At 45.5% G+C, this 15,053-nt stretch overlaps 1 protein-coding gene across 1 annotated transcript in view; it reads left to right on the forward strand.

The window, feature by feature from the left end:
• The window catches only part of LOC126454872 (bromodomain-containing protein DDB_G0280777-like), a 77,862-nt gene extending 63,194 nt beyond the window's left edge, over window positions 1-14,668 (forward strand). Inside the window, exon 3 of the mRNA XM_050091137.1 lies at window positions 14,006-14,668. Coding sequence (XP_049947094.1) covers window positions 14,006-14,668 — 663 coding nt within the window. The remainder of the gene's footprint in view (window positions 1-14,005) is intronic.
• The last annotated feature ends 385 nt before the right edge of the window (window positions 14,669-15,053 follow it).

Consider the following 15,053-nt stretch of genomic DNA (forward strand, 5'->3'; position numbering starts at 1 on the left):
AAATTCCACAGAGTGTTTATCTCTCGCGCAGGTACTTTATACTAATCGTCTTATTAATAGACGGTCGCACTTCCATGTCCCACTACCATACCTCCACCTGCCTATGTTAGGCAAAATTTTTCTGCCTGACTCATGTAGTACCATCACCGTCAGAGGGTGGTACGGGACTACAAGCCCCACCGCCACACCCCCAAAGTGAATTGCAGTGACGCAGTCATTGCCCTATGGAAATTTACCGCCTCACCAACACAGATAGACCGCAATAGACTTCCATGTCCCAACGCCACACCCCCACCCGCCCATGTTAGGCAAAATTTTTCTGCCTGACTCATGTAGTACCATCATCGTCAGAGGGTGGTACGGGACTACAAGTCCCACCGCCACACCTCCAAAGTGAATTGCAGTGACGCAGTCATTGCCCTGTGGAAATTTACTGCCTCACCAACACAGTTAGACCGCAATAGACCGGTGATGCTGTATTGTAACATATCACCCCGGAGTACAAGTCCATTAAAAAAAAAAAAAAAATCTTCCTGACTCCACCTACCCCTGCCCTGGCGTACGGGACTACAAGTCCCACCGCCACAGCTCCAAAGCGAATTCCTCACCAACACAGTTAGACCTCAATAGACCGGTGATGCTGTATTGTAACATATCACCCGGGACTACAAGTCCTATTTCAAAAAAAAGAAAAAAAAAAAATCTTCCTCACTCATATAGTACCATCATCGTCAGAGGGTGGTACGGGACTGCAAGTCCCACCGCCACACCTCCAAAGTGAATTGCAGTGACGCAGTCATTGCCCTGTGGAAATTTACTGCCTCACCAACACAGTTAGACCGCAATAGACCGGTGATGCTGTATTGTAACATATCACCCCGGACTACAAGTCCTATTTCAAAAAAAAAAAAAAAAAGAAGATCTTCCTGACTCATGTAGTACCATCATCGTCAGAGGGTGGTACGGGACTGCAAGTCCCACCGCCACACCTCCAAAGTGAATTGCAGTGACGCAGTCATTGCCCTGTGGAAATTTACTGCCTCACCAACACAGTTAGACCGCAATAGACCGGTGATGCTGTATTGCAACATATCACCCCAGACTACAAGTCCATTAAAAAAAAAAAAAAAAAAATTTCCTGACTCTACCTACCCCTGCCCTGGCGTACGTGACTACAAGTCCCACCGCCACACCTCCAAAGTGAATTGCATTGACGGAGTCACTGCCCTGTGGAAATTTACTGCCTCACCAACACAGTTAGACCACAATAGACCGGGGATGCTGTATTGCAACATATCACCCCGGACTACAAGTCCATTAAAAAAAAAAAAAAAAATCTTCCTGACTCCACCTACACCTGCCCTGGCGTACGTGACTACAAGTCCCACCGCCACACCTCCAAAGTGAATTGCATTGACGGAGTCACTGCCCTGTGGAAATTTACTGCCTCACCAACACAGTTAGACCTCAATAGACCGGTGATGCTGTATTGTAACATATCACCCCGGACTACAAGTCCTATTTCAAAAAAAAAAAAATTTCCTGACTCATATAGTACCATCATCGTCAGAGGGTGGTACGGGACTGCAAGTCCCACCGCCACACTTCCAAAGTGAATTGCAGTGACGCAGTCATTGCCCTGTGGAAATTTACTGCCTCACCAACACAGTTAGACCGCAATAGACCGGTGATGCTGTATTGTAACATATCACCCTGGACTACAAGTCCATTTACAAAAAAAAAAAAAAAAAATCTTCCTGACTCCACCTACCCCTGCCCTGGCGTACGGGACTGCAAGTCCCACCGCTACACCTCCAAAGTGAATTGCAGTGACGGAGTCACTGCCCTGTGGAAATTTACTGCCTCACCAACACAGTTAGACCGCAATACACCGGTGATGCTGTATTGTAACATATCACCCCGGACTACAAGTCCATTAAAAAAAAAAAAATCTTCCTGACTCCACCTACCCCTGCCCTGGCATACGGGACTACAAGTCCCACCGCCACACCTCCAAAGTGAATTGCAGTGACGGAGTCACTGCCCTGTGGAAATTTACTGCCTCACCAACACAGTTAGACCTCAATAGACCGGTGATGCTGTATTGTAACATATCACCCGGGACTACAAGTCCTATTTCAAAAAAAAAAAAAAAAAAAAAAAATAGATCTTCCTGACTCATATAGTACCATCATCGTCAGAGGGTGGTACGGGACAGCAAGTCCCACCGCCACACCTCCAAAGTGAATTGCAGTGACGCAGTCATTGCCCTGTGGAAATTTACTGCCTCACCAACACAGTTAGACCGCAATAGACCGGTGATGCTGTATTGTAACATATCACCCTGGACTACAAGTCCATTTACAAAAAAAAAAAAAAAATCTTCCTGACTCCACCTACCCCTGCCCTGGCGTACGGGACTACAAGTCCCACCGCCACACCTCCAAAGTGAATTGCAGTGACGGAGTCACTGCACTGTGGAAATTTACTGCCTCACCAACACAGTTAGACCTCAATAGACCGGTGATGCTGTATTGTAACATATCACCCCGGACTACAAGTCCTATTTAAAAAAAAAAAAAAAAAAAAAAAAAAATTTCCTGATTCATATAGTACCATCATCGTCAGAGGGTGGTACGGGACTGCAAGTCCCACCGCCACACTTCCAAAGTGAATTGCAGTGACGCAGTCATTGCCCTGTGGAAATTTACTGCCTCACCAACACAGTTAGACCGCAATAGACCGGTGATGCTGTATTGCAACATATCACCCCAGACTACAAGTCCATTAAAAAAAAAAAAAAAAAAATTTTCCTGACTCTACCTACCCCTGCCCTGGCGTACGTGACTACAAGTCCCACCGCCACACCTCCAAAGTGAATTGCATTGACGGAGTCACTGCCCTGTGGAAATTTACTGCCTCACCAACACAGTTAGACCACAATAGACCGGTGATGCTGTATTGTAACATATCACCCCGGATTACAAGTCCATTTACAAAAAAAAAAAAAAAATCTTCCTGACTCCACCTACACCTGCCCTGGCGTACGGGACTGCAAGTCCCACCGCCACACCTCCAAAGTGAATTGCAGTGACGGAGTCACTGCCCTGTGGAAATTTACTGCCTCACCAACACAGTTAGACCGCAATAGACCGGTGATGCTGTATTGTAACATATCACCCCGGACTACAAGTCTATTAAAAAAAAAAAAAAAATCTTCCTGACTCCACCTACACCGGCCCTGGCGTACGGCACTACAAGTCCCACCGCCACACCTCCAAAATGAAATGCAGTGACGGAGTCACTGCCCTGTGGAAATATACTGCCCCAGCAACACAGATAGACCGCAATAGACCGGTGATGCTGTATTGGAACATATCACCCCGGACTACAAGTCCTATTTCAAAAAAAAAAAAACTGACTCATGTAGTACCATCATCGTCAGAGGGTGGTACGGGACTGCAAGTCCCACCGCCACACCTCCAAAGTGAATTGCAGTGACGCAGTCATTGCCCTGTGGAAATTTACTGCCTCACCAACACAGTTAGACCACAATAGAGCGGTGATGCTGTATTGCAACATATCACCCCGGACTACAAGTCCATTAAAAAAAAAAAAAAAATCTTCCTGACTCCACCTACCCCTGCCCTGGCGTACGTGACTACAAGTCCCACCGCCACACCTCCAAAGTGAATTGCATTGACGGAGTCACTGCCCTGTGGAAATTTACTGCCTCACCAACACAGTTAGACCTCAATAGACCGGTGATGCTGTATTGTAACATATCACCCCGGACTACAAGTCCTATTTCAAAAAAAAAAAATTTCCTGACTCATATAGTACCATCATCGTCAGAGGGTGGTACGGGACTGCAAGTCCCACCGCCACACTTCCAAAGTGAATTGCAGTGACGCAGTCATTGCCCTGTGGAAATTTACTGCCTCACCAACACAGTTAGACCGCAATAGACCGGTGATGCTGTATTGTAAGATATCACCCTGGACTACAAGTCCATTTACAAAAAAAAAAAAAAAAAAATCTTCCTGACTCCACCTACCCCTGCCCTGGCGTACGGGACTGCAAGTCCCACCGCTACACCTCCAAAGTGAATTGCAGTGACGGAGTCACTGCCCTGTGGAAATTTACTGCCTCACCAACACAGTTAGACCGCAATAGACCGGTGATGCTGTATTGTAACATATCACCCCGGACTACAAGTCCATTAAAAAAAAAAAAATCTTCCTGACTCCACCTACCCCTGCCCTGGCGTACGGGACTACAAGTCCCACCGCCACACCTCCAAAGTGAATTGCAGTGACGGAGTCACTGCCCTGTGGAAATTTACTGCCTCACCAACACAGTTAGACCTCAATAGACCGGTGATGCTGTATTGTAACATATCACCCGGGACTACAAGTCCTATTTCAAAAAAAAAAAAAAAAAAAAAATAGATCTTCCTGACTCATATAGTACCATCATCGTCAGAGGGTGGTACGGGACAGCAAGTCCCACCGCCACACCTCCAAAGTGAATTGCAGTGACGCAGTCATTGCCCTGTGGAAATTTACTGCCTCACCAACACAGTTAGACCGCAATAGACCGGTGATGCTGTATTGTAACATATCACCCTGGACTACAAGTCCATTTACAAAAAAAAAAAAAAAATCTTCCTGACTCCACCTACCCCTGCCCTGGCGTACGGGACTACAAGTCCCACCGCCACACCTCCAAAGTGAATTGCAGTGACGGAGTCACTGCCCTGTGGAAATTTACTGCCTCACCAACACAGTTAGACCTCAATAGACCGGTGATGCTGTATTGTAACATATCACCCCGGACTACAAGTCCTATTTCAAAAAAAAAAAATTTCCTGACTCATATAGTACCATCATCGTCAGAGGGTGGTACGGGACTGCAAGTCCCACCGCCACACTTCCAAAGTGAATTGCAGTGACGCAGTCATTGCCCTGTGGAAATTTACTGCCTCACCAACACAGTTAGACCGCAATAGACCGGTGATGCTGTATTGTAACATATCACCCCGGACTACAAGTCCATTAAAAAAAAAAAAAAAAAAAATTCTTCCTGACTCCACCTACCCCTGCCCTGGCGTACGGGACTACAAGTCCCACCGCCACACCTCCAAAGTGAATTGCAGTGACGCAGTCCTTGCCCTGTGGAAATTTACTGCCTCACCAACACAGTTAGACCGCAATAGACCGGTGATGCTGTATTGTAACATATCACCCCGGACTACAAGTCCATTTACAAAAAAAAAAAATCTTCCTGACTCATGTAGTACCATCATCGTCAGAGGGTGGTACGGGACTGCAAGTCCCACCGCCACACCTCCAAAGTGATTTGCAGTGACGCTGTCACTGCCCTGTGGAAATCTACTGCCGCAGCAACACAGATAGACCGCAATAGACCGGTGATGCTGTATTATAATATATCACCCGGACTACAAGTCCTTTTTAAAATAAAAATATTTAGGAGATTTTGCATCACCAAACGCTACGGTAGATAACGCGTAAGGTGAATCGGATGATCTGATGACATTTTGAGGCATGTAGGGCAGCTGTAGAAAGAAGTAACAATTTTCACTGGCAGCACGTCGAGGGTTTATCATGAACACCTTCAAGGAATGGTTTATTCTAACTGGAAAGAAAGAAGCTTGGAAGGAAGTGATCTGTCACTGTTCATAATTCGTACTCTGCTGAGTAAATGAAGATCGCAATTGTAATTACAGATACTCGAAGTGTACCGTTTTCATAATCAAAGTAAACCACATTTGCGCAGTAGCACCCGAGCAACTGTTTTCCGGGATCTTCTCGTGTATTCAGATATTCAAATGGCTCTGAGCACTATGGGACTTAACATCTGAAGTGATCAGTCCCCTAGAACTTAGAACTACTTAAACCTAACTAACCTAAGGACATCACATACATCCATGCCCGAGGGAGGATTCGAACCTGCGACCGTAGCGGTCGCGCAGTTCCAGACTGAAGCGCCTAGAACCGCTCGGCCACTCCGGCCGGCTCTCGTGTATTCCATGCGCTCACTTTGCCGTGGACCCTCGCATACAGCCATTCGTATCTCGGATTGGGCACACTCAGGTGAGGTCTGGACTAGATGCGAAAGTACACAAAAACTCCGGAAGTCTTACCGATTCCGAATGCTAGTAGTGTTCCAGTTCTGCACGAGGCAGTGTTACGATTTGTGACGTTCTGCACACATTTCTGTGCTACGTGTGCATTCAGTGCAGTAAACTGGGGCATAATGTTAAATATGCTCAGAGTTGGAGGCGACGATCTGTCGCCAAAAATACAGTGAAGAATAGAAATAAGGGACTGCATCGCCGTCGCCGTCGTAGTAAATAGGCACAGCGTAGGAAAACCTGTCACCTATAGTTACGTAAGAAACTGTGACTGAACATGTGAATGGTCCGTAAGACTGCCCAGAGCGCGTACTGTGAATTGTCACGTATCTCTAAGAATGGGAGGGGTATTGAAGCTCTTGGCACTCCATAAACGAAGTGGGAGCCATTTCTTTAGCGTATTGTGACAGAAGTTCAAAAATGGATTTAAGATAGTCAGCTAAAAGGAGAGGACTGTCTAAAGAGTGGAAACGGTCATCCACTACAAAAAAGAGGGGACGGAAACTACAGGAATACAAACGAATAGCCTCTTGTGAATTTTAAAATTTTCCCGGCGAATTGACTGTTCAAACAAATTTCGGGCTGCAGCCGGTCGTCGTTCAATACTTCGCACGATATTTCAACTGGGCACCTGCCAGTCATCTTCAGGTGAGCCGTCGCAGACTTGCCTTGTGAATTTTAAAATTTTCCCGGCGAATTGACTGTTCAAACAAATTTCGGGCTTGCAGCCGGTCGTCGTTCAATACTTCGCACGATATTTCAACTGGGCACCTGCCAGTCATCTTCAGGTGAGCCGTCGCAGACTTGCAGGACGTTATCGCCAGTCGGCGGCGGCTCACCTGAAGATGACTGGCAGGTGCCCAGTTGAAATATCGTGCGAAGTATTGAACGACGACCGGCTGCAAGCCCGAAATTTGTTTGAATAGCCTCTTATCGCAAACTTATGGCGTCCTCTCCCTGGAACCGTCTACTGTTTGCCGATACTAAGGCGAATATCTGGACCGTGAATACCGATGGCTATGTCCCTATTCTTCGGCATATTCGTCGAACTGTGCAAAACTGCAGAGGAGAGAATCCCTATGCGCCGAAGGAACGAGAAGTGCGGTCTATAGGAGCGGGAGACTGCAGGCAGATGCAACGCTTCACACGGGATGCCAGGTAAGCTTTGGCTCCACAGTGCACAACAGACCTCGCCTTTAGTCGAGGCCGGTGTTTGCACAAAGTCTCGTAAGTGTCGAAATTCGCCTACCGACTCTTCAATAAAACCAAAGCACATTTGTTGTCTGTTAATGAAATTTCCGCTAAAATGAACAATGGCACTACCGGAAGGCAACGTTGCTCATATTTACGATATTGATAATAGGAGAGTTTTCCCCTGAAATGTGATAGAAAGGGATGAATATCCCTCCGAAAATAAATATTTCTACACGGTACTGTGTCGGATAACGTATCATTCCAGAGCTAATAAATGATCCAGACAGTTTGTGAGACAATATGTGAATATCAATATTGTCCGCTTTCACTCTGTAATATTTATTTCAATAATCCGACTCAGGAGTTTAATAAATAAACAAACACCATCTGTATTACAGCTTTTTATTTACTGACAACCGATTTGAATCTGCGTTGCATATAATCTTCATTCAGCTCTAGGTTGGAACAATAAAGGCAACAACAATAAAAATTTTATACAGGTGCAATATTTCAAATACTTGTTTCGTAAGTTGTAGAAATAATAACAAAATATTATGAAGCCACAAATACCTGGCACCTCAATTTACAATTTGTCAACAGCGGTATAAGACTAACATAAGAAAAAACAAGGATATGGCGCACTAATAATATTCATGTAGTTGCGTGATATGTGCGTAACTCATTGATGAGTACATTGGAAGAGTGTAAAATATTTTGCCGCATATAATTAAATAAAAAAGTTAATAAAAATTAAGACCTATAGGACACGTTGTAAGGCGTCGCATCTTATGGACGTCTTGCTTGAAGTAATTAGAACATTACTTGTATTGTAATTGCAATAAGAAATAGAGAAAAAGTCTACATCTACTGTACATAACTACATACATACCCCGCTAGCCACCAAGCGGTGTGTGGCGGAGGGCAATTCGCCAAAGTCACATTTCCCCCCCGCCTCTGTTCCACTCCCGGATCGCGCGAGGGAAAAACGATTGTCTGAACGCCTCAGTGCGAGCTCTTATTTCCCTTATCTTTGAATGATGATCATTACGCGATTTGAAAGTTGGTGGTAATAATATATGCTCTACATCCTCGGCGAAGATTGGATTTCGGAATTTAGTGAGCAGCCCCTTCTGTTTAGCGCGTCGTCTATCTGCAAGTGTGTCCTACTTCAAACTTTCTATGAGATTTGTAACGCTCTCGTGATGGCTAAATGTACCAGTTACGAATCTGGCCGCTCTTCTCTGGACCTTCTCAGTCTCTTAAATCAGACCCAACTGGTAAGGGTCCCATACAGACGAGCAGTACTCTAAGACTGGACGAACTAACGTATTGTAAGCTATTTCCTTTGTTGAAGAACTGCATCGCTTCAGGATTCTACCAATAAACCGCAGTCTACAGTTCGCCTTACCAGTTACTTGTGTAATCAGATCATTCCATTTGAGATCATTTCGAATAGTCACACCCAGATAGGCCTACTTGACTGTTACCGCTTCCAAAGACTGATCATTTATTTTGTACTCGTAGATTAATGGGGATTTTCGCCTTGTTATACGCAGTAGGTAACACTTACTAATATTGACAGATAACTGCCAGTCATTACACCACGCATTTATTTTCTGCGAATCTTCATTGATTTGTTCACAACTTTCGTGTGATACTAATTTCCTGTAGACTACAGCATCATCGGCAAACAAATGCCGCTGTCAATACCATCGACCAGTTCGTTTATGTAAATCGTAAAAAGCAGAGGACCTATTACGCTGCCCTAGGGCACACATGAAGTCACGCCGTTCAGGACACCATACTGCTCCCTGTCTGTTAGAAAACCTTCTATCCAACCACATGTGTCATTGGATAGACCGTAAGCGCGTACTTTTTGTGGCAAGTGACACTGCGGAACTGTCGAACGAATTTCGAAAGTCATTTAGAATACTGACATACTAGGGTAATGAGGATGACGTTATTAATGGCCTGGATTGAACGCTCAAGGTATAATTGGTAGTCAGAATAGGGCACCCTGTTTTTGCTGAGAAATCGCAGGAAATGTAGACAGGCATTGTGAACTAGCGGGCTGATCCGCAGGCTTCCTGAAGGTGATGTTGTTCTACATTTACATCTACATTTATACTCCGCAAGCCACCCAACGGTGCGTGGCAGAGGGCACTTTACGTGCCACTGTCATTACCTCTCTTTCCTGTTCCACTCGCGTATGGTTCGCGAGAAGAACGACTGCCGGAAAGCCTCCGTACGCGCTCGAATCTCTCTAATTTTATATTAATGATCTCCTCGGGAGGTATTCGATACCTCATCCAGAATCGCACCCTCTCGAAACCTGGACAGCAAACTACACCGCGATGCAGAGCGCCTCTCTTGCAGAGTCTGCCACTTGAGTTTGCTAAACATCTCCGTAACGCTATCACGCTTACCATAGAACCCTGTGACGAAACGCGCCGCTCTTCCTTCGATCTTCTCTATCTCCTCTGTCAACCCGACCTGGTACGGATTCCACACTGATGAGCAATACTCAAGTATAGGCCGAACGAGTGTTTTGTAAGCCACCTCCTTTGTTTATGGACTACATTTTCTACGGACTCTCCCAATGAATCTCAACCTGCACCTGCCTTACCAACAATTAATTTTATATGATCATTCCACTTTAAATCGTTCCATACGCATACTCCCAGATATTTTACAGAAGTAACTGCTACCAGTGTTCGTTCCGCTATAATATAATCATACAATAAAGGATCCTTCTTTCTATGTATTCGTAATACATTTGTCTATGTAAAGAGTTAGTTGACACTCCCTGCACCAAGTGCCTATCCGCTGCAGATGTTCCTGCATTTCGCTGCAATTTTCTAATGCTACAACTTCTCTGTATAGTACTGCATCATCCGCTAAAAGCCGCATGGAACTTCCGACACTATCTACTAGGTCATTTATATATATTGTGAAAAGCAATGGTCCCATAACACTCCCCTGTGGTACGCCAGAGTTTACTTTAACGTCTCTAGACGTCTCTCCATTGAGAACAACATGCTGTGTTCTGTTTGCTAAAAACTCTTCAATCTAGCCACACGGCTGGTCTGATATTCCGTAGGCTCTTACTTTGTTTACCAGGCGACAGTGCGGAACTGTATCGAACGCCTTCCGGAGGTCAAAGAAAATGGCATCTGCCTGGGAGCCTGTGTCTGATATTTTCTGGGTCTCATGAACAAATAAAGCGAGTTGGGTCTCATACGATCGCTGTTTCCGGAATCCATGTTGATTCCTACAGAGTAAATTCTGGGTTTCCAGAAACGACATGATACGCGAGCAGAAAACGTTCTAAAATTCTACAACAGATCGATGCCAGAGATATAGGCCTATAGTTTTGCGCATCTGCTAGACGACCCTTCTTGAAAACTGGGACTACCTGTGCTCTTTTCCAATCATTCCGTTCCTCTAGAGACTTGCGGTACACGGCTGTTAGAAGGGGAGCAAGTTCTTCCACGTTTTGGGGGGGGGGGGGAAGGAGGGTGCGGGGGTGGGGGGAGGGGTGCAGCCGCGTTCCCGAGTCAGTGTCACAGAGGTGACGCAGACCTGCCGGCTGAAAGCCATTTCTTAGCAGTACGTGTCAATACAGGTTCGAGCTGTGAGAGTTTGCAGCTAGAAGAGTGGGAAGCGAAACGAAACGGCTCCAGGCCAGCCGCAGTCCTATGTCCACAGCTTAAATTAAAAGAAACCCGCCATTGCCTCTTCTTAAAAACTAGTCACGAGTTGGGGTTTTGCTGGACATTTACGCTCTAGTACTACAGGACTAACACGGATTGGTGGGAGGCTGTATGACTCTAAATAGAAAGGGGACACTCATTTAGAGACGAGCCCTGTGACTGGACAGTAGCGGAGTTGTGAGTTTTGTGTAAAGGGCAGCCGGGTCTGAGCCTTCTCCGTGAGCGGAGAGGATGTGTCTTCGTGTGGGCCACCTTGTGCACAGTAGAGAGGCACAGATTCCAATTGATTAACGAGTATGAGTACCACAGCGTCTCGGTGAGCTGTGTATTCGTCACTCTGGAGTCAGAGTGGAGAGCTTAATAAGCTCTAAGAGCAGTTGGACATTAGAAGTTATTTTTTTTCTCCCATGCTTGTAGTGAGACCCTGTCTCTATTTGGCCGGTGGGCAAGCAGCTGATCTCACTCGTAGGCACTACGATACCGGAGCAGCTCACAGAGGGGAGTATTGTGGACAATATTGTCCAAGTGAGTAGGCAGATTTCAGAGCTGCATCGAGCGTCAACCGACAGTGCGGCAGCTGCAGTCAGTCAGTCAGTCAGCAGCAGTCGCTTTCACTGTCGTTTTGGATGTGCTGATACTGCAGCTCGGCAGAACAGAGGGTCTTAAGTCAATAAATGCGTTGAGTTCCATGCCATTGTGCTCTATTCAAAAGTTGTCGGATTCATTTGGGAGATGGTTACTTTTGTTGCTATAACTCGACGACATCCTTTTTTGTCACTATTTAGTCATATTGCGTTCCTAAATTTATTTGAGAGGGTGACAAGTTCAATACGATTCAATACCAGGCGAACTAAGAGACAGCTTTAAAGGTAATCAACATTCCTGTCAATCGAAACTTTTAATTGAATAAAGAAAATGAGTTTTACAATAAATGTTGTGCATGTTCATTCGTAAATTCTTTTCCCTCTCTATAGTTTCCCACCACCCACTCTTCCAAAGTTACTGGCATAAATTTCAACGTGATTGGTGAGCTCCACAATAAAACATAAACAATAAATGTAGCACACTTATACACAAACTGACAACATACTCTGGATCGTACATTTTCGTTCTTTTTATATATTTTAAAAGAAAGTGCAAAACTTCCAAACAGATTTGAAACTTCAAGAATTTGCTTTCATTTTAATAAATAAAAAAGAACACTCAGCACTCAGAGGGAGGAAAAGGGAGGCTAGTTACAAAAATAACCATAGCTTTTAGCAAGAATATGTTATGTGGTAGTAGGGGGAGGGGGGGGGGAGAAGAGAGTGGCCACCTACCAAAACAGCCTGCTCTTGCTAGCACCAGAATAGTTTGGAAGACATTTTTCCAAAAGTCTGATCGTAAGTCGCCAGACCCATAGATTCTACACACTAACCGGAACATTCATTTGGTTTCGCCACCCCCTAACGACTTCTGAAATTCCGATGGAATATTATCTGTCCCTTCTGTTTTACTTGATCTTGGGTCTTCCAGACTTAAATTATGACTCCAGTACTCGATCCTCTATGCCTTCCACATCGATTCCAATTTCTTCTTCTATCCCATAATGAGGTAATTCGTCCCCCTCATGCAAACTTTGTATGTATTTGGCCCGCCCTTTCCTCTGCGATTAACATCTGAATACTCACTGCAGCCGGCTGGGGTGGCCGAGAGGTTCTAGGCGCTTCAGTCTGGAACCGCGCGACCGCTTCGGTCGCAGGTTCGAATCCTACCTAGGGCATGGATGTCTGTGATGTCCTTAGGTTAGTTAGGTTTAAGTAGTCTAAGTTCTAGGGGACTGATCACCTCAGATGTTAAGACCCATAGTGCTCAGAGTCATTTGAACCATTACTCACTGCACACTTCATTTCAACAATCATTACTTTTAATTTCACCAAATGTTGTTTTGACTTTTGCGTATGCTCAGTGATTCTGACGATAATTTCTTTCTCGATTTCTTCATATTTTTCCTACAGCCACTTAAGACAACTCTCTAATACTTCATAATTCTCTCTTCTCCATAACCCCCAGCAACTGTCACCTTCTCGCATTATGTCATACACTAGTTTGTACTGTTATCTCCAGCAGAGCTTCTGCTATTATGCCCACTAACATTGGACGGATCTTGAGTGGTATAACTATGATGTCAAGTCCGCATCTGTGGTCTCTCATCTCCTTGGTACTCAGCTTTGACCTGGCGTTGCATGATGTAAAGGTAAATAGCCCAAATGTAAGATATCATTGGGACACTGTCCAACATTTTCTTTGTCAGCACAATAGCACCGTTTACAACTATCTCACTAGAAAGGAGAGAAATGGAAAGAAATAATATGTGTGTACACGACTCAGCCACTCTGTGGATGTCAGCCCACATACCTGTTAGCAGATAACTGTTAAATTCGTACTCTGTCGATACATCGTGGATACAGGACAGCAAACAGTCAAATATTTACCAAGGTAAATCGCCAAGGTGTTTATTTACACGACCAGTTTTTGTATCTCATTAATGCTATTCTCAGCGCTATAAGCACTCCGTCTAGAGATTTTATCTATCGATACTTGCATAACCGGATCTGTCAATATCTAGATCTCATGAATCCGTTTTTTGAGTGTTTACTTCAGAGACTTCCGAATAAACACTCCAAACATCTGTGCCATTTGGTCTTCATGTCACAGAAAGGTGAAGGCCATGTTAAAGGTATCAATAAAAATTAACGTCGTTCGATCGGGTTTCGATCCACGATCGGTCGGTTCGTAAGTGTGTGCTTTACCAGTACACATCCAGTGCTGACAGTTGTGGAAATATGATAGTTCTCGAGGAAAATCAGAGATTACAATAGTGTCTCAGTACACTTATTCTGGAAATGAGTTGTTGATATCAAAATCTTTGAAGCCAATTCATCCTTGGTGTGTTTTGCAGCCAAACGCAGCGCTGAACAACCTGCTGGCGGCGCAGTCGGGCCTGACGCAGCCGGGCGCCTACCTGTCGTCATACACTGGACTGCCTCAGCAGCCGCAGCCAGCTGCTGCCTACGCCGGACTTCCGGGACAGATCGGGGCGTACTCCGGCCTGACCCAGCCGCAGCTGTCGCCCTACGCGGCCTTCCAGGCGCAGCACGCAGCCGCCCTGGGCGGGCTCCAGCAGCAGCAGCTGCAGCCACAGGCCGCCGTGTACAACCCTCTGCAGGCGCAGCTGCAAGCACAGCAGATCGGACAGCAGCAGCAGCTGCAGCCTCAACAGCCGCAGGTGACGCCACAGCAGGCGGACGCCTATACCCAGCAGCTTCTCGCATTCCAGCAGGCGCACCTGCAACTCCTGCAACAGCAGCAGCAGCAACAACAACAGCAGCAGCAGCAACAGCAGCTGCAGGCACAACAGGTGCAGCAGCCGATCGTTCGCGCACAGCCAGCAGCAGAACAGCAGCAGCAGCAGCAACAGCAACAAGTGGCGGTGGCCCCAGTTGGAACAGCTGCCTCAGCACAGCAGGTGCAACAGCCGTCAGCGCTAGGTGTCAAGTTCTCTGCTGCCGACACTGTCTCTAAGATCAGGTTCAGTGGAAATGGGTTCAACTTCACTTACTGAAGGAGCACGGAACAGTGTGGGTGTGTGACAGTGCAGACTAGTCTTATGTGAGGAGCATACAGGTACAAGTGTGTGAAGTGATTCGAAGGCTATTGACAGAGAAACAATTATTATTGTGCTCATTATGTGCTGTGTGTGATACTCATCAGTCTTTCAACAAGTATTACCTGTTGTACTGTTTAAGGTCTTCAGTGAAAATCAGTAAGAAAATCAGTAAGAAAAGAAGTAAAAATACTTCTTTCCTTTGTACCATTACTACTGTACAGAAAGAGATTCACCACCCATATGCTATTTTTCCTTCACTGCAAGAATTACCGAAACAAATGCATTCAAATGAAAATTGGTTTCTGTCGGCCAAACAGTGCGTAGAGAGATTCTTATTTGC

This window comes from Schistocerca serialis, chromosome 1 (genome assembly GCF_023864345.2).
Source record: "Schistocerca serialis cubense isolate TAMUIC-IGC-003099 chromosome 1, iqSchSeri2.2, whole genome shotgun sequence".
Classification (NCBI taxonomy): Eukaryota; Metazoa; Arthropoda; class Insecta; order Orthoptera; family Acrididae; genus Schistocerca; species Schistocerca serialis.